This window comes from Hypanus sabinus, chromosome 12, assembly GCF_030144855.1.
Source record: "Hypanus sabinus isolate sHypSab1 chromosome 12, sHypSab1.hap1, whole genome shotgun sequence".
NCBI lineage: Eukaryota > Metazoa > Chordata > Chondrichthyes > Myliobatiformes > Dasyatidae > Hypanus > Hypanus sabinus.
In genome coordinates this window covers 100,720,818-100,744,047 of record NC_082717.1, presented here as the reverse complement: position 1 = coordinate 100,744,047, position 23,230 = coordinate 100,720,818, and the positions used below count along the sequence as shown (strand labels likewise).

Genomic DNA, 23,230 nt, shown 5'->3' with positions numbered 1-23,230 from the left:
TCCGTTCAGTTTCTTGGCGGGGGGGCAGACACTCGGGGTGGGGGGGTTGTAGGGAATTTGCTCACTCACCTGAGGCATTACCAGCAGTGACGCTGCCAGTCCCATCTCTTATGAAGTATGGCTTAAGAGCTGACATGGCTTCGAAGCTACTCCCATGACGGGGGAATTCATCGTCCACCACCTCGATGACACCTAAAGATAGAGCCAGGACATTACTGGAAACCCACAGCAAGCAACCGGGACAAGGGCAGAATCTCCGAAGTAAAACCAGGTTTGTACAGCTCATAGTTACTTCACTCATGCTAAGGGGAACAACCCGTTAACAAGTCTGAACACAACTCATAGAAACAGATCAAATACAGGATGGAAAACAGAGCTTTATGTCAAAAAGCAGAGGAAAAAAATCTCAGTTTCAACAAAAGATCTCCTACACATGTTGCGTTTCATAGAGACTGAAGTGCAGTTTTGAATTTATAATGGCATAAATAACCTTTTATTAACATTATTAATTTACTTTACCAATCATATTAAATTAAATTGAACTTAACCCCTCTTGCCTTAATGCATGCACTCTGCTATTAGTGATTTCAACCCTGCAGAGACGAGACTTCTAAAAGATATTCAGAAATGTAGTTCAGATGTTTAAAGCACAAAGGCCTGGTGCTTTCAGATTACAGTTGGGGTTTTCATTCAAATGAAGGCTTGAGTAACAGGGTCACCGCACTCGACGTGACCGTACTGAAGAGGGTCACCACACTCGACGTGACCGTACTGAACAGGGACACCACACTCGACGTGACCGTACTGAACAGGGATACCGCACTCGACGTGACCGTACTGAACAGGGACACCACACTCGACGTGACCGTACTGAACAGGGACACCACACTCGACGTGACCGTACTGAACAGGGTCACCGTACTCGACGTGACCGTACTGAACAGGGACACCACACTCGACGTGACCGTACTGAACAGGGTCACCGTACTCGACGTGACCGTACTGAACACCACACTCGACGTGACCGTACTGAACACCACACTCGACGTGACCGTACTGAACAGGGACACCGCACTCGACGTGACCGTACTGAACAGGGTCACCACACTCGACGTGACCGTACTGAACAGGGTCACCGCACTCGACGTGACCGTACTGAACAGGGTCACCGCACTCGACGTGACCGTACTGAACAGGGTCACCACACTCGACGTGACCGTACTGAACAGGGTCACCGCACTCGACGTGACCGTACTGAACAGGGACACCGCACTCGACGTGACCGTACTGAAGAGGGTCACCACACTCGACGTGACCGTACTGAACAGGGTCACCGCACTCGACGTGACCGTACTGAACAGGGACACCACACTCGACGTGACCGTACTGAACAGGGTCACCACACTCGACGTGACCGTACTGAACAGGGACACCACACTCGACGTGACCGTACTGAACAGGGTCACCGCACTCGACGTGACCGTACTGAACAGGGACACCACACTCGACGTGACCGTACTGAACAGGGACACCACACTCGACGTGACCGTACTGAACACCACACTCGACGTGACCGTACTGAACAGGGACACCACACTCGACGTGACCGTACTGAACAGGGACACCACACTCGACGTGACCGTACTGAACAGGGTCACCGCACTCGACGTGACCGTACTGAACAGGGACACCGCACTCGACGTGACCGTACTGAACAGGGACACCACACTCGACGTGACCGTACTGAACAGGGACACCACACTCGACGTGACCGTACTGAACACCACACTCGACGTGACCGTACTGAACAGGGTCACCGCACTCGACGTGACCGTACTGAACAGGGTCACCACACTCGACGTGACCGTACTGAACAGGGACACCACACTCGTCGTGACCGTACTGAACAGGGACACCGCACTCGACGTGACTGTACTGAACAGGGTCACCGCACTCGACGTGACCGTACTGAACAGGGACACCACACTCGACGTGACCGTACTGAACAGGGTCACCGCACTCGACGTGACTGTACTGAACAGGGTCACCGCACTCGACGTGACCGTACTGAACAGGGACACCACACTCGACGTGACCGTACTGAACAGGGTCACCGCACTCGACGTGACCGTACTGAACAGGGTCACCGTACTCGACGTGACCGTACTGAACAGGGACACCGCACTCGACGTGACCGTACTGAACACCACACTCGACGTGACCGTACTGAACACCACACTCGACGTGACCGTACTGAACAGGGTCACCGTACTCGACGTGACCGTACTGAACAGGGTCACCACACTCGACGTGACCGTACTGAACACGGTCACCACACTCGACGTGACCGTACTGAACAGGGTCACCCCACTCGACGTGACCGTACTGAACACGGTCACCACACTCGACGTGACCGTACTGAACAGGGTCACCACACTCGACGTGACCGTACTGAACAGGGTCACCACACTCGACGTGACCGTACTGAACACCACACTCGACGTGACCGTACTGAACAGGGTCACCACACTCGACGTGACTGTACTGAACAGGGACACCACACTCGACGTGACCGTACTGAACAGGGTCACCGCACTCGACGTGACCGTACTGAACACCACACTCGACGTGACCGTACTGAACAGGGTCACCACACTCGACGTGACTGTACTGAACAGGGACACCACACTCGACGTGACCGTACTGAACAGGGTCACCGCACTCGACGTGACCGTACTGAACACCACACTCGACGTGACCGTACTGAACAGGGACACCACACTCGTCGTGACCGTACTGAACAGGGACACCACACTCGACGTGACCGTACTGAACAGGGACACCGCACTCAACGTGACCGTACTGAACAGGGACACCACACTCGACGTGACCGTACTGAACAGGGACACCACACTCGACGTGACCGTACTGAACACCACACTCGACGTGACCGTACTGAACAGGGACACCACACTCGACGTGACCGTACTGAACAGGGACACCGCACTCGACGTGACCGTACTGAACAGGGACACCGCACTCGACGTGACCGTACTGAACAGGGACACCGCACTCGACGTGACCGTACTGAACAGGGTCACCACACTCGACGTGACCGTACTGAACAGGGACACCACACTCGACGTGACCGTACTGAACACCACACTCGACGTGACCGTACTGAACAGGGACACCACACTCGACGTGACCGTACTGAACAGGGACACCGCACTCGACGTGACCGTACTGAACAGGGACACCGCACTCGACGTGACCGTACTGAACAGGGACACCACACTCGACGTGACCGTACTGAACAGGGACACCGCACTCGACGTGACCGTACTGAACAGGGTCACCGTACTCGACGTGACCGTACTGAACACCACACTCGACGTGACCGTACTGAACAGGGTCACCGTACTCGACGTGACCGTACTGAACAGGGACACCACACTCGACGTGACCGTACTGAACACCACACTCGACGTGACCGTACTGAACAGGGACACCACACTCGTCGTGACCGTACTGAACAGGGACACCGCACTCGACGTGACCGTACTGAACACCACACTCGACGTGACCGTACTGAACAGGGACACCACACTCGACGTGACCGTACTGAACAGGGTCACCGTACTCGACGTGACCGTACTGAACAGGGACACCACACTCGACGTGACCGTACTGAACACCACACTCGACGTGACCGTACTGAACAGGGTCACCGTACTCGACGTGACCGTACTGAACAGGGTCACCGTACTCGACGTGACCGTACTGAACAGGGTCACCGTACTCGACGTGACCGTACTGAACAGGGACACCGTACTCGACGTGACCGTACTGAACAGGGACACCGTACTCGACGTGACCGTACTGAACAGGGTCACCGTACTCGACGTGACCGTACTGAACAGGGTCACCGTACTCGACGTGACCGTACTGAACAGGGACACCGCACTCGACGTGACCGTACTGAACAGGGTCACCGTACTCGACGTGACCGTACTGAACAGGGACACCGCACTCGACGTGACCGTACTGAACAGGGACACCACACTCGACGTGACCGTACTGAACAGGGTCACCGTACTCGACGTGACCGTACTGAACAGGGACACCACACTCGACGTGACCGTACTGAACAGGGTCACCACACTCGACGTGACCGTACTGAACAGGGACACCACACTCGACGTGACCGTACTGAACAGGGACACCACACTCGACGTGACCGTACTGAACAGGGTCACCACACTCGACGTGACCGTACTGAACAGGGACACCGCACTCGACGTGACCGTACTGAACAGGGACACCGCACTCGACGTGACCGTACTGAACAGGGTCACCACACTCGACGTGACCGTACTGAACACCACACTCGACGTGACCGTACTGAACAGGGTCACCACACTCGACGTGACCGTACTGAACAGGGACACCACACTCGACGTGACCGTACTGAACAGGGACACCACACTCGACGTGACCGTACTGAACAGGGTCACCGCACTCGACGTGACCGTACTGAACAGGGTCACCACACTCGACGTGACCGTACTGAACACCACACTCGACGTGACCGTACTGAACAGGGTCACCACACTCGACGTGACCGTACTGAACAGGGACACCACACTCGACGTGACCGTACTGAACAGGGACACCACACTCGACGTGACCGTACTGAACAGGGACACCGCACTCGACGTGACCGTACTGAACAGGGACACCGCACTCGACGTGACCGTACTGAACAGGGTCACCACACTCGACGTGACCGTACTGAACACCACACTCGACGTGACCGTACTGAACAGGGTCACCACACTCGACGTGACCGTACTGAACAGGGACACCACACTCGACGTGACCGTACTGAACAGGGACACCACACTCGACGTGACCGTACTGAACAGGGTCACCGCACTCGACGTGACCGTACTGAACACCACACTCGACGTGACCGTACTGAACAGGGTCACCGCACTCGACGTGACCGTACTGAACACCACACTCGACGTGACCGTACTGAACAGGGACACCGCACTCGACGTGACCGTACTGAACAGGGACACCACACTCGACGTGACCGTACTGAACAGGGACACCACACTCGACGTGACCGTACTGAACAGGGTCACCACACTCGACGTGACCGTACTGAACAGGGTCACCACACTCGACGTGACCGTACTGAACAGGGATACCACACTCGTCGTGACCGTACTGAACAGGGTCACCGCACTCGACGTGACCGTACTGAACAGGGTCACCACACTCGACGTGACCGTACTGAACAGGGTCACCACACTCGACGTGACCGTACTGAACAGGGATACCACACTCGTCGTGACCGTACTGAACAGGGATACCACACTCGACGTGACCGTACTGAACAGGGATACCACACTCGTCGTGACCGTACTGAAGAGGGTCACCACACTCGACGTGACCGTACTGAACAGGGACACCACACTCGACGTGACCGTACTGAACAGGGTCACCGCACTCGACGTGACCGTACTGAACAGGGACACCACACTCAACGTGACCGTACTGAACAGGGATACCGCACTCGACGTGACCGTACTGAACAGGGTAACCACACTCAACGTGACCGTACTGAACAGGGATACCGCACTCGACGTGACCGTACTGAACAGGGTAACCACACTCGACGTGACCGTACTGAACAGGGACACCGCACTCGACGTGACCGTACTGAACAGGGACACCGCACTCGACGTGACCGTACTGAACAGGGTCACCACACTCGACGTGACCGTACTGAACAGGGACACCACACTCGACGTGACCGTACTGAACACCACACTCAACGTGACCGTACTGAACACCACACTCAACGTGACCGTACTGAACAGGGTAACCACACTCGACGTGACCGTACTGAACAGGGACACCACACTCGACGTGACCGTACTGAACAGGGTCACCACACTCGACGTGACCGTACTGAACAGGGTAACCACACTCGACGTGACCGTACTGAACAGGGTAACCACACTCGACGTGACCGTACTGAACAGGGACACCACACTCGACGTGACCGTACTGAACAGGGTAACCACACTCGACGTGACCGTACTGAACAGGGACACCACACTCGACGTGACCGTACTGAACAGGGACACCACACTCGACGTGACCGTACTGAACAGGGTAACCACACTCGACGTGACCGTACTGAACAGGGTCACCACACTCGACGTGACCGTACTGAACAGGGACACCACACTCGACGTGACCGTACTGAACAGGAACACCGCACTCGACGTGACCGTACTGAACAGGGACACCACACTCGACGTGACCGTACTGAACAGGAACACCGCACTCGACGTGACCGTACTGAACAGGGTAACCACACTCGACGTGACCGTACTGAACACCACACTCGACGTGACCGTACTGAACAGGGATACCGCACTCGACGTGACCGTACTGAACAGGGATACCGCACTCGACGTGACCGTACTGAACAGGGTCACCGCACTCGACGTGACCGTACTGAACAGGGACACCACACTCGACGTGACCGTACTGAACAGGAACACCGCACTCGACGTGACCGTACTGAACAGGGACACCACACTCGACGTGACCGTACTGAACAGGGATACCGCACTCGACGTGACCGTACTGAACAGGGTAACCACACTCGACGTGACCGTACTGAACACCACACTCGACGTGACCGTACTGAACAGGGTCACCGCACTCGACGTGACCGTACTGAACAGGGTCACCGCACTCGACGTGACCGTACTGAACAGGGACACCACACTCAACGTGACCGTACTGAACAGGGTCACCACACTCGACGTGACCGTACTGAACAGGGTCACCACACTCGACGTGACCGTACTGAACAGGGACACCACACTCGACGTGACCGTACTGAACAGGGTCACCGCACTCGACGTGACCGTACTGAACAGGGTCACCGCACTCGACGTGACCGTACTGAACACCACACTCGTCGTGACCGTACTGAACAGGGTCACCGCACTCGACGTGACCGTACTGAACACCACACTCGACGTGACCGTACTGAACAGGGTCACCACACTCGACGTGACCGTACTGAACAGGGTCACCGCACTCGACGTGACCGTACTGAACACCACACTCGACGTGACTGTACTGAACAGGGACACCACACTCGACGTGACCGTACTGAACAGGGACACCACACTCGACGTGACCGTACTGAACAGGGACACCACACTCGACGTGACTGTACTGAACAGGGACACCACACTCGACGTGACTGTACTGAACAGGGACACCACACTCGACGTGACCGTACTGAACAGGGTCACCACACTCGACGTGACCGTACTGAACAGGGATACCGCACTCGACGTGACCGTACTGAACAGGGACACCACACTCGACGTGACCGTACTGAACAGGGACACCACACTCGACGTGACTGTACTGAACAGGGTCACCACACTCGACGTGACCGTACTGAACAGGGTCACCACACTCGACGTGACCGTACTGAACAGGGATACCGCACTCGACGTGACCGTACTGAACAGGGACACCACACTCGACGTGACCGTACTGAACAGGGACACCACACTCGACGTGACCGTACTGAACAGGGACACCACACTCGACGTGACCGTACTGAACACCGCACTCGACGTGACCGTACTGAACACCACACTCGACGTGACTGTACTGAACAGGGACACCACACTCGACGTGACTGTACTGAACAGGGTCACCACACTCGACGTGACCGTACTGAACAGGGACACCGTACTCGACGTGACCGTACTGAACACCACACTCGACGTGACCGTACTGAACAGGGTCACCACACTCGACGTGACCGTACTGAACAGGGACACCGCACTCGACGTGACCGTACTGAACACCACACTCGACGTGACCGTACTGAACAGGGTCACCGCACTCGACGTGACCGTACTGAACACCACACTCGACGTGACCGTACTGAACAGGGTCACCGCACTCGACGTGACCGTACTGAACAGGGTCACCACACTCGACGTGACCGTACTGAACAGGGACACCACACTCGACGTGACCGTACTGAACAGGGTCACCACACTCGACGTGACCGTACTGAAGAGGGTCACCACACTCGACGTGACCGTACTGAACAGGGTCACCACACTCGACGTGACCGTACTGAAGAGGGTCACCGCACTCGACGTGACCGTACTGAACAGGGTCACCACACTCGACGTGACCGTACTGAAGAGGGTCACCGCACTCGACGTGACCGTACTGAACACCACACTCGACGTGACCGTACTGAACAGGGACACCGCACTCGACGTGACCGTACTGAACAGGGACACCACACTCGACGTGACCGTACTGAACAGGGACACCACACTCAACGTGACCGTACTGAACAGGGACACCACACTCGACGTGACCGTACTGAACAGGGACACCACACTCAACGTGACCGTACTGAACAGGGACACCACACTCGACGTGACCGTACTGAACAGGGACACCGCACTCGACGTGACCGTACTGAACAGGGTCACCGTACTCGACGTGACCGTACTGAACACCACACTCGACGTGACCGTACTGAACAGGGACACCGCACTCGACGTGACCGTACTGAACAGGAACACCACACTCGACGTGACCGTACTGAACAGGGACACCACACTCGACGTGACCGTACTGAACACCACACTCGACGTGACCGTACTGAACAGGGTCACCACACTCGACGTGACCGTACTGAACAGGGTCACCACACTCGACGTGACCGTACTGAACAGGGTCACCACACTCGACGTGACCGTACTGAACAGGGATACCGCACTCGACGTGACCGTACTGAAGAGGGTCACCACACTCGACGTGACCGTACTGAACAGGGAAACCACACTCGACGTGACCGTACTGAACAGGGAAACCACACTCGACGTGACCGTACTGAACAGGGATACCGCACTCGACGTGACCGTACTGAACACCACACTCGACGTGACCGTACTGAAGAGGGTCACCACACTCGACGTGACCGTACTGAACAGGGTCACCACACTCGACGTGACCGTACTGAACAGGGACACCACACTCAACGTGACCGTACTGAACAGGGTCACCACACTCGACGTGACCGTACTGAACAGGGACACCACACTCGACGTGACCGTACTGAACAGGGTCACCGCACTCGACGTGACCGTACTGAACAGGGACACCACACTCGACGTGACCGTACTGAACAGGGACACCACACTCGACGTGACCGTACTGAACAGGGACACCACACTCGTCGTGACCGTACTGAACAGGGACACCACACTCGACGTGACCGTACTGAACAGGGACACCACACTCGACGTGACCGTACTGAACAGGGACACCACACTCGACGTGACCGTACTGAACAGGGTCACCACACTCGACGTGACCGTACTGAACAGGGACACCACACTCGACGTGACCGTACTGAACAGGGTCACCACACTCGACGTGACCGTACTGAACAGGGACACCACACTCGACGTGACCGTACTGAACAGGGACACCACACTCGACGTGACCGTACTGAACACCACACTCGACGTGACCGTACTGAACAGGGACACCACACTCGACGTGACCGTACTGAACAGGGACACCACACTCGACGTGACCGTACTGAACAGGGTCACCACACTCGACGTGACCGTACTGAACAGGGTCACCGCACTCGACGTGACCGTACTGAACAGGGTCACCACACTCGACGTGACCGTACTGAACAGGGACACCACACTCGACGTGACCGTACTGAACACCGCACTCGACGTGACCGTACTGAACAGGGTCACCACACTCGACGTGACCGTACTGAACAGGGTCACCGTACTCGACGTGACCGTACTGAACACCACACTCGACGTGACCGTACTGAACAGGGACACCACACTCGTCGTGACCGTACTGAACAGGGTCACCACACTCGACGTGACCGTACTGAACAGGGACACCACACTCGACGTGACCGTACTGAACAGGGACACCACACTCGACGTGACCGTACTGAACAGGGTCACCACACTCGACGTGACCGTACTGAACAGGGACACCACACTCGACGTGACCGTACTGAACAGGGTCACCACACTCGACGTGACCGTACTGAACAGGGTCACCGCACTCGACGTGACCGTACTGAACAGGGTCACCACACTCGACGTGACCGTACTGAACAGGGACACCACACTCGACGTGACCGTACTGAACAGGGACACCACACTCGACGTGACCGTACTGAACACCACACTCGACGTGACCGTACTGAACACCACACTCAACGTGACCGTACTGAACAGGGTCACCACACTCGACGTGACCGTACTGAACACCACACTCAACGTGACCGTACTGAACAGGGTCACCACACTCGACGTGACCGTACTGAACAGGGTCACCGTACTCGACGTGACCGTACTGAACACCACACTCGACGTGACCGTACTGAACAGGGTCACCACACTCGACGTGACCGTACTGAACACCACACTCGACGTGACCGTACTGAACAGGGTCACCACACTCGACGTGACCGTACTGAACACCACACTCAACGTGACCGTACTGAACAGGGTCACCACACTCGACGTGACCGTACTGAACAGGGTCACCGTACTCGACGTGACCGTACTGAACACCACACTCGACGTGACCGTACTGAACAGGGTCACCACACTCGACGTGACCGTACTGAACAGGGTCACCGCACTCGACGTGACCGTACTGAACAGGGTCACCACACTCGACGTGACCGTACTGAACAGGGTCACCACACTCGACGTGACCGTACTGAACAGGGTCACCGTACTCGACGTGACCGTACTGAACACCACACTCGACGTGACCGTACTGAACACCACACTCGACGTGACTGTACTGAACAGGGACACCACACTCGACGTGACCGTACTGAACAGGGACACCGCACTCGACGTGACCGTACTGAACACCACACTCGACGTGACCGTACTGAACAGGGACACCGCACTCGACGTGACCGTACTGAACAGGGTCACCACACTCGACGTGACCGTACTGAACACCACACTCGACGTGACCGTACTGAACACCACACTCGACGTGACTGTACTGAACAGGGTCACCACACTCGACGTGACCGTACTGAACACCACACTCGACGTGACTGTACTGAACAGGGTCACCACACTCGACGTGACCGTACTGAACACCACACTCGACGTGACCGTACTGAACAGGGACACCACACTCGACGTGACCGTACTGAACAGGGACACCGTACTCGACGTGACCGTACTGAACAGGGACACCACACTCGACGTGACCGTACTGAACAGGGACACCACACTCGACGTGACCGTACTGAACAGGGTCACCGTACTCGACGTGACCGTACTGAACAGGGACACCGCACTCGACGTGACCGTACTGAACAGGGTCACCACACTCGACGTGACCGTACTGAACAGGGACACCGCACTCGACGTGACCGTACTGAACAGGGTCACCACACTCGACGTGACCGTACTGAACACCACACTCGACGTGACCGTACTGAACAGGGTCACCACACTCGACGTGACCGTACTGAACAGGGACACCACACTCGACGTGACCGTACTGAACAGGGTCACCGCACTCGACGTGACCGTACTGAACAGGGTCACCGTACTCGACGTGACCGTACTGAACAGGGTCACCGTACTCGACGTGACCGTACTGAACAGGGACACCGCACTCGACGTGACCGTACTGAACAGGGTCACCACACTCGACGTGACCGCACTGAACAGGGACACCACACTCAACGTGACCGTACTGAACAGGGACACCGCACTCGACGTGACCGTACTGAACAGGGTCACCACACTCGACGTGACCGTACTGAACACCACACTCGACGTGACTGTACTGAACAGGGTCACCACACTCGACGTGACCGTACTGAACACCACACTCGACGTGACCGTACTGAACAGGGACACCACACTCGACGTGACCGTACTGAACAGGGACACCGTACTCGACGTGACCGTACTGAACAGGGACACCACACTCGACGTGACCGTACTGAACACCACACTCGACGTGACCGTACTGAACAGGGACACCGCACTCGACGTGACCGTACTGAACAGGGACACCGCACTCGACGTGACCGTACTGAACAGGGACACCACACTCGACGTGACCGTACTGAACAGGGTCACCACACTCGACGTGACCGTACTGAACAGGGTCACCACACTCGACGTGACCGTACTGAACAGGGACACCGCACTCGACGTGACCGTACTGAACAGGGTCACCACACTCGACGTGACCGTACTGAACAGGGACACCGCACTCGACGTGACCGTACTGAACAGGGACACCACACTCGACGTGACCGTACTGAACAGGGACACCACACTCGACGTGACCGTACTGAACAGGGTCACCACACTCGACGTGACCGTACTGAACAGGGTCACCACACTCGACGTGACCGTACTGAACAGGGACACCACACTCGATGTGACCGTACTGAACACCACACTCGACGTGACCGTACTGAACAGGGACACCACACTCGACGTGACCGTACTGAACAGGGTCACCACACTCGACGTGACCGTACTGAACAGGGACACCACACTCGACGTGACCGTACTGAACAGGGTCACCGCACTCGACGTGACCGTACTGAACAGGGACACCACACTCGACGTGACCGTACTGAACACCACACTCGACGTGACCGTACTGAACAGGGACACCACACTCGACGTGACCGTACTGAACAGGGACACCGCACTCGACGTGACCGTACTGAACACCACACTCGACGTGACCGTACTGAACAGGGACACCGCACTCAACGTGACCGTACTGAACAGGGACACCACACTCGACGTGACCGTACTGAACAGGGTAACCACACTCGACGTGACCGTACTGAACAGGGTCACCGTACTCGACGTGACCGTACTGAACACCACACTCGACGTGACCGTACTGAACAGGGTCACCACACTCGACGTGACCGTACTGAACAGGGTCACCGCACTCGACGTGACCGTACTGAACACCACACTCGACGTGACCGTACTGAACAGGGACACCACACTCGACGTGACCGTACTGAACACCACACTCGACGTGACCGTACTGAACAGGGACACCACACTCGACGTGACCGTACTGAACAGGGACACCACACTCGACGTGACCGTACTGAACAGGGTCACCACACTCGACGTGACCGTACTGAACAGGGTCACCACACTCGACGTGACCGTACTGAACAGGGACACCACACTCGACGTGACCGTACTGAACAGGGACACCACACTCGACGTGACCGTACTGAACAGGGTCACCGTACTCGACGTGACCGTACTGAACAGGGACACCGCACTCGACGTGACCGTACTGAACACCACACTCGATGTGACCGTACTGAACAGGGACACCGTACTCGACGTGACCGTACTGAACAGGGACACCACACTCGACGTGACCGTACTGAACAGGGACACCGCACTCGACGTGACCGTACTGAACACCACACTCAACGTGACCGTACTGAACAGGGTCACCACACTCGACGTGACCGTACTGAACAGGGTCACCGTACTCGACGTGACCGTACTGAACAGGGTCACCGCACTCGACGTGACCGTACTGAACAGGGTCACCGCACTCGACGTGACCGTACTGAACACCACACTCGACGTGACCGTACTGAACACCACACTCGACGTGACCGTACTGAACAGGGACACCGCACTCGACGTGACCGTACTGAACAGGGTCACCGTACTCGACGTGACCGTACTGAACAGGGACACCGTACTCGACGTGACCGTACTGAACAGGGTCACCGTACTCGACGTGACCGTACTGAACAGGGACACCACACTCGACGTGACCGTACTGAACAGGGACACCACACTCGACGTGACCGTACTGAACACCACACTCGACGTGACCGTACTGAACAGGGTCACCACACTCGACGTGACCGTACTGAACAGGGACACCACACTCGACGTGACCGTACTGAACAGGGACACCACACTCGACGTGACCGTACTGAACAGGGACACCGCACTCGACGTGACCGTACTGAACACCACACTCGACGTGACCGTACTGAACAGGGACACCACACTCGACGTGACCGTACTGAACAGGGTCACCGTACTCGACGTGACCGTACTGAACAGGGACACCACACTCGACGTGACCGTACTGAACAGGGACACCACACTCGACGTGACCGTACTGAACACCACACTCGACGTGACCGTACTGAACAGGGTCACCACACTCGACGTGACCGTACTGAACAGGGACACCACACTCGACGTGACCGTACTGAACAGGGACACCACACTCGACGTGACCGTACTGAACAGGGACACCGCACTCGACGTGACCGTACTGAACACCACACTCGACGTGACTGTACTGAACAGGGACACCACACTCGACGTGACCGTACTGAACACCACACTCGACGTGACCGTACTGAACAGGGACACCACACTCGACGTGACCGTACTGAACAGGGTCACCACACTCGACGTGACCGTACTGAACAGGGTCACCGCACTCGACGTGACCGTACTGAACAGGGTCACCACACTCGACGTGACCGTACTGAACAGGGACACCACACTCGACGTGACCGTACTGAACAGGGACACCACACTCGACGTGACCGTACTGAACAGGGACACCACACTCGACGTGACCGTACTGAATAGGGACACCACACTCGACGTGACCGTACTGAACAGGGACACCACACTCGACGTGACCGTACTGAACAGGGTCACCGCACTCGACGTGACCGTACTGAACAGGGTCACCGCACTCGACGTGACCGTACTGAACAGGGTCACCGCACTCGACGTGACCGTACTGAACAGGGTCACCGCACTCGACGTGACCGTACTGAACAGGGACACCACACTCGACGTGACCGTACTGAACAGGGACACCACACTCGACGTGACCGTACTGAACAGGGACACCACACTCGACGTGACCGTACTGAACAGGGTCACCGCACTCGACGTGACCGTACTGAACAGGGTCACCGCACTCGACGTGACCGTACTGAACAGGGACACCACACTCGACGTGACCGTACTGAACACCACACTCGACGTGACCGTACTGAACAGGGTCACCACACTCGACGTGACCGTACTGAACAGGGACACCACACTCGACGTGACCGTACTGAACACCGCACTCGACGTGACCGTACTGAACAGGGACACCACACTCGACGTGACCGTACTGAACAGGGTCACCGCACTCGACGTGACCGTACTGAACAGGGTCACCGCACTCGACGTGACCGTACTGAACAGGGACACCACACTCGACGTGACCGTACTGAACAGGGTCACCACACTCGACGTGACCGTACTGAACAGGGACACCACACTCGACGTGACCGTACTGAACAGGGACACCGCACTCGACGTGACCGTACTGAACAGGGACACCGCACTCGACGTGACCGTACTGAACAGGGTCACCACACTCGACGTGACCGTACTGAACAGGGACACCACACTCAACGTGACCGTACTGAACAGGGTCACCGTACTCGACGTGACCGTACTGAACAGGGACACCGCACTCGACGTGACCGTACTGAACAGGGACACCACACTCGACGTGACCATACTGAACAGGGTCACCGCACTCGACGTGACCGTACTGAACACCACACTCGACGTGACCGTACTGAACAGGGTCACCGCACTCGACGTGACCGTACTGAACAGGGACACCACACTCGTCGTGACCGTACTGAACAGGGTCACCGCACTCGACGTGACCGTACTGAACACCGCACTCGACGTGACCGTACTGAACAGGGACACCACACTCGACGTGACCGTACTGAACAGGGACACCACACTCGACGTGACCATACTGAACAGGGTCACCGCACTCGACGTGACCGTACTGAACACCACACTCGACGTGACCGTACTGAACAGGGTCACCGCACTCGACGTGACCGTACTGAACACCACACTCGACGTGACCGTACTGAACACCACACTCGACGTGACCGTACTGAACAGGGTCACCGTACTCGACGTGACCGTACTGAACAGGGTCACCACACTCGACGTGACCGTACTGAACAGGGACACCACACTCGACGTGACCGTACTGAACACCACACTCGACGTGACCGTACTGAACAGGGACACCGCACTCGACGTGACCGTACTGAACAGGGTCACCGCACTCGACGTGACCGTACTGAACAGGGTCACCACACTCGATGTGACCGTACTGAACAGGGTCACCACACTCGACGTGACCGTACTGAACACCACACTCGACGTGACCGTACTGAACAGGGTCACCACACTCGACGTGACCGTACTGAACAGGGTCACCACACTCGACGTGACCGTACTGAACACCACACTCGACGTGACCGTACTGAACAGGGTCACCGCACTCGACGTGACCGTACTGAAGAGGGTCACCACACTCGACGTGACCGTACTGAACAGGGTCACCGCACTCGACGTGACCGTACTGAACAGGGTCACCACACTCGACGTGACCGTACTGAACAGGGACACCGTACTCGACGTGACCGTACTGAACACCACACTCGACGTGACCGTACTGAACAGGGTCACCACACTCGACGTGACCGTACTGAACAGGGACACCGCACTCGACGTGACCGTACTGAACAGGGACACCGCACTCGACGTGACCGTACTGAACAGGGTCACCACACTCGACGTGACCGTACTGAACAGGGTCACCACACTCGACGTGACCGTACTGAACAGGGACACCGCACTCGACGTGACCGTACTGAACAGGGTCACCACACTCAACGTGACCGTACTGAACAGGGACACCACACTCAACGTGACCGTACTGAACAGGGTCACCGCACTCGACGTGACCGTACTGAACAGGGACACCGCACTCAACGTGACCGTACTGAACAGGGTCACCGCACTCGACGTGACCGTACTGAACAGGGACACCGCACTCAACGTGACCGTACTGAACAGGGTCACCGCACTCGACGTGACCGTACTGAACAGGGTCACCACACTCGACGTGACCGTACTGAACAGGGACACCGCACTCGACGTGACCGTACTGAACACCACACTCGACGTGACCGTACTGAACAGGGTCACCACACTCGACGTGACCGTACTGAACAGGGACACCACACTCGACGTGACCGTACTGAACACCACACTCGACGTGACCGTACTGAACACCACACTCGACGTGACTGTACTGAACAGGGACACCACACTCGACGTGACCGTACTGAACAGGGACACCACACTCGACGTGACCGTACTGAACACCACACTCAACGTGACCGTACTGAACAGGGACACCACACTCGACGTGACCGTACTGAACAGGGTCACCACACTCGACGTGACCGTACTGAACAGGGACACCGCACTCGACGTGACCGTACTGAACAGGGACACCGCACTCGACGTGACCGTACTGAACAGGGACACCGCACTCGACGTGACCGTACTGAACAGGGTCACCACACTCAACGTGACCGTACTGAACAGGGACACCGCACTCGACGTGACCGTACTGAACAGGGACACCACACTCGACGTGACCGTACTGAACACCACACTCGACGTGACTGTACTGAACAGGGACACCACACTCGACGTGACCGTACTGAACAGGGACACCGCACTCGACGTGACCGCACTGAACAGGGACACCACACTCGACGTGACCGTACTGAACAGGGTCACCACACTCGACGTGACCGTACTGAACAGGGACACCACACTCGACGTGACCGTACTGAACACCACACTCGACGTGACTGTACTGAACAGGGACACCACACTCGACGTGACCGTACTGAACAGGGACACCGCACTCGACGTGACCGCACTGAACAGGGACACCACACTCGACGTGACCGTACTGAACAGGGACACCGCACTCGACGTGACCGTACTGAACAGGGACACCACACTCGACGTGACCGTACTGAACAGGGACACCACACTCGACGTGACCGTACTGAACAGGGACACCACACTCGACGTGACCGTACTGAACAGGGACACCACACTCGACGTGACCGTACTGAACAGGGACACCACACTCGACGTGACCGTACTGAACAGGGACACCACACTCGACGTGACCGTACTGAACACCACACTCGACGTGACCGTACTGAACAGGGACACCGCACTCGACGTGACCGTACTGAACAGGGAAACCACACTCGACGTGACCGTACTGAACAGGGTCACCGCACTCGACGTGACCGTACTGAACAGGGTCACCACACTCGACGTGACCGTACTGAACAGGGTCACCACACTCGACGTGACCGTACTGAACAGGGACACCGCACTCGACGTGACCGTACTGAACAGGGACACCACACTCGACGTGACCGTACTGAACAGGGACACCGCACTCGACGTGACCGTACTGAACAGGGTCACCGCACTCGACGTGACCGTACTGAACAGGGACACCACACTCGACGTGACCGTACTGAACACCACACTCGACGTGACCGTACTGAACAGGGACACCACACTCGACGTGACCGTACTGAACACCACACTCGACGTGACCGTACTGAACAGGGACACCGCACTCGACGTGACCGTACTGAACAGGGTCACCGCACTCGACGTGACCGTACTGAAGAGGGTCACCGCACTCGACGTGACCGTACTGAACAGGGACACCACACTCGACGTGACCGTACTGAACAGGGACACCACACTCGACGTGACCGTACTGAACAGGGACACCACACTCGACGTGACCGTACTGAACACCACACTCGACGTGACCGTACTGAACAGGGACACCACACTCGACGTGACCGTACTGAACAGGGACACCGCACTCGACGTGACCGTACTGAACAGGGTCACCACACTCGACGTGACCGTACTGAACAGGGACACCACACTCGACGTGACCGTACTGAACAGGGACACCACACTCGACGTGACCGTACTGAACACCACACTCAACGTGACCGTACTGAACACCACACTCGACGTGACCGTACTGAACACCACACTCGACGTGACCGTACTGAACAGGGTCACCACACTCGACGTGACCGTACTGAAGAGGGTCACCACACTCGACGTGACCGTACTGAACAGGGACACCACACTCGACGTGACCGTACTGAACAGGGACACCACACTCGACGTGACCGTACTGAACAGGGTCACCACACTCGACGTGACCGTACTGAACAGGGACACCACACTCGACGTGACCGTACTGAACAGGGTCACCACACTCGACGTGACCGTACTGAACAGGGTAACCGCACTCGACGTGACCGTACTGAACAGGGACACCACACTCGACGTGACCGTACTGAACAGGGACACCGTACTCGACGTGACCGTACTGAACAGGGTCACCACACTCGACGTGACCGTACTGAACAGGGTCACCACACTCGACGTGACCGTACTGAACAGGGACACCGCACTCGACGTGACCGTACTGAACACCACACTCGACGTGACCGTACTGAACAGGGACACCACACTCGACGTGACCGTACTGAACAGGGTCACCACACTCGACGTGACCGTACTGAACAGGGACACCACACTCGTCGTGACCGTACTGAACAGGGACACCACACTCGACGTGACCGTACTGAACAGGGACACCACACTCGACGTGACCGTACTGAACAGGGTCACCGCACTCGACGTGACCGTACTGAACAGGGTCACCGCACTGACACCACACTCGACGTGACCGTACTGAACAGGGACACCACACTCGACGTGACCGTACTGAACACCACACTCGACGTGACCGTACTGAACAGGGACACCACACTCGACGTGACCGTACTGAACAGGGACACCGCACTCGACGTGACCGTACTGAACAGGGTCACCACACTCGACGTGACCGTACTGAACAGGGACACCACACTCGACGTGACCGTACTGAACAGGGACACCACACTCGACGTGACCGTACTGAACACCACACTCAACGTGACCGTACTGAACACCACACTCGACGTGACCGTACTGAACACCACACTCGACGTGACCGTACTGAACAGGGTCACCACACTCGACGTGACCGTACTGAAGAGGGTCACCACACTCGACGTGACCGTACTGAACAGGGACACCACACTCGACGTGACCGTACTGAACAGGGACACCACACTCGACGTGACCGTACTGAACAGGGTCACCACACTCGACGTGACCGTACTGAACAGGGACACCACACTCGACGTGACCGTACTGAACAGGGTCACCACACTCGACGTGACCGTACTGAACAGGGTAACCGCACTCGACGTGACCGTACTGAACAGGGACACCACACTCGACGTGACCGTACTGAACAGGGACACCGTACTCGACGTGACCGTACTGAACAGGGTCACCACACTCGACGTGACCGTACTGAACAGGGTCACCACACTCGACGTGACCGTACTGAACAGGGACACCGCACTCGACGTGACCGTACTGAACACCACACTCGACGTGACCGTACTGAACAGGGACACCACACTCGACGTGACCGTACTGAACAGGGTCACCACACTCGACGTGACCGTACTGAACAGGGACACCACACTCGTCGTGACCGTACTGAACAGGGACACCACACTCGACGTGACCGTACTGAACAGGGACACCACACTCGACGTGACCGTACTGAACAGGGTCACCGCACTCGACGTGACCGTACTGAACAGGGTCACCGCACTCGACGTGACCGTACTGAACAGGGACACCACACTCGACGTGACCGTACTGAACAGGGACACCACACTCGACGTGACCGTACTGAACAGGGACACCACACTCGACGTGACCGTACTGAACAGGGACACCACACTCGACGTGACCGTACTGAACAGGGACACCACACTCGACGTGACCGTACTGAACAGGGACACCACACTCGACGTGACCGTACTGAACAGGGACACCACACTCGACGTGACCGTACTGAACAGGGACACCACACTCGACGTGACCGTACTGAACAGGGACACCACACTCGTCGTGACCGTACTGAAGAGGGTCACCACACTCGACGTGACCGTACTGAACAGGGTCACCACACTCGACGTGACCGTACTGAACAGGGTCACCACACTCGACGTGACCGTACTGAACAGGGACACCGCACTCGACGTGACCGTACTGAACACCACACTCAACGTGACCGTACTGAACACCACACTCGACGTGACCGTACTGAACACCACACTCAACGTGACCGTACTGAACAGGGTCACCACACTCGTCGTGACCGTACTGAACAGGGACACCACACTCGACGTGACCGTACTGAACAGGGACACCACACTCGACGTGACCGTACTGAAGAGGGTCACCACACTCGACGTGACCGTACTGAACAGGGACACCACACTCGACGTGACCGTACTGAACAGGGACACCACACTCGATGTGACCGTACTGAACAGGGTCACCACACTCAACGTGACCGTACTGAACAGGGACACCACACTCGACGTGACCGCACTGAACAGGGACACCACACTCGTCGTGACCGTACTGAACAGGGTCACCGCACTCGACGTGACCGTACTGAACAGGGTCACCGCACTCGACGTGACCGTACTGAACAGGGACACCACACTCGACGTGACCGCACTGAACAGGGACACCACACTCGTCGTGACCGTACTGAACAGGGACACCACACTCGTCGTGACCGTACTGAACAGGGACACCACACTCGTCGTGACCGTACTGAAGAGGGTCACCACACTCGACGTGACCGTACTGAACAGGGTCACCGCACTCGATGTGACCGTACTGAACAGGGACACCGCACTCGACGTGACCGTACTGAACAGGGTCACCGCACTCGACGTGACCGTACTGAACACCACACTCGTCGTGACCGTACTGAACAGGGACACCGCACTCGACGTGACCGTACTGAACAGGGACACCGCACTCGACGTGACCGTACTGAACAGGGTCACCACACTCGACGTGACCGTACTGAACAGGGACACCGCACTCGACGTGACCGTACTGAACACCACACTCGTCGTGACCGTACTGAACAGGGACACCACACTCGACGTGACCGTACTGAACAGGGACACCGCACTCGACGTGACCGTACTGAACACCACACTCGACGTGACCGTACTGAACAGGGACACCACACTCGTCGTGACCGTACTGAACAGGGACACCGCACTCGACGTGACCGTACTGAACACCACACTCGACGTGACCGTACTGAACAGGGACACCACACTCGACGTGACCGTACTGAACAGGGTCACCACACTCGACGTGACCGTACTGAACACCACACTCGTCGTGACCGTACTGAACAGGGTCACCGCACTCGACGTGACCGTACTGAACAGGGACACCACACTCAACGTGACCGTACTGAACAGGGACACCACACTCGACGTGACCGTACTGAACAGGGTCACCGCACTCGACGTGACCGTACTGAACACCACACTCGACGTGACCGTACTGAACAGGGACACCACACTCAACGTGACCGTACTGAACAGGGACACCACACTCGACGTGACCGTACTGAACAGGGACACCACACTCGACGTGACCGTACTGAACAGGGACACCACACTCAACGTGACCGTACTGAACAGGGTCACCGCACTCGACGTGACCGTACTGAACAGGGACACCACACTCAACGTGACCGTACTGAACACCACACTCGACGTGACCGTACTGAACAGGGACACCGCACTCGACGTGACCGTACTGAACAGGGACACCACACTCGACGTGACCGTACTGAACAGGGTCACCGCACTCGACGTGACCGTACTGAACAGGGACACCACACTCAACGTGACCGTACTGAACAGGGTCACCACACTCGACGTGACCGTACTGAAGAGGGACAACACACTCGACGTGACCGTACTGAACACCACACTCGACGTGACCGTACTGAACAGGGACACCACACTCGACGTGACCGTACTGAACAGGGACACCACACTCGTCGTGACCGTACTGAACACCACACTCGACGTGACCGTACTGAACAGGGACACCACACTCGACGTGACCGTACTGAACAGGGACACCGCACTCGACGTGACCGT

At 57.2% G+C, this 23,230-nt stretch overlaps 1 protein-coding gene across 1 annotated transcript in view; it reads right to left on the bottom strand.

Annotated features, from left to right (window-relative positions):
- Positions 1–23,230, bottom strand: part of acat2 (acetyl-CoA acetyltransferase 2) — a 70,517-nt gene that overhangs the window by 19,738 nt on the left and 27,549 nt on the right. Inside the window, exon 6 of the mRNA XM_059986547.1 lies at positions 70–192. Coding sequence (XP_059842530.1) covers positions 70–192 — 123 coding nt within the window. The remainder of the gene's footprint in view (positions 1–69; positions 193–23,230) is intronic.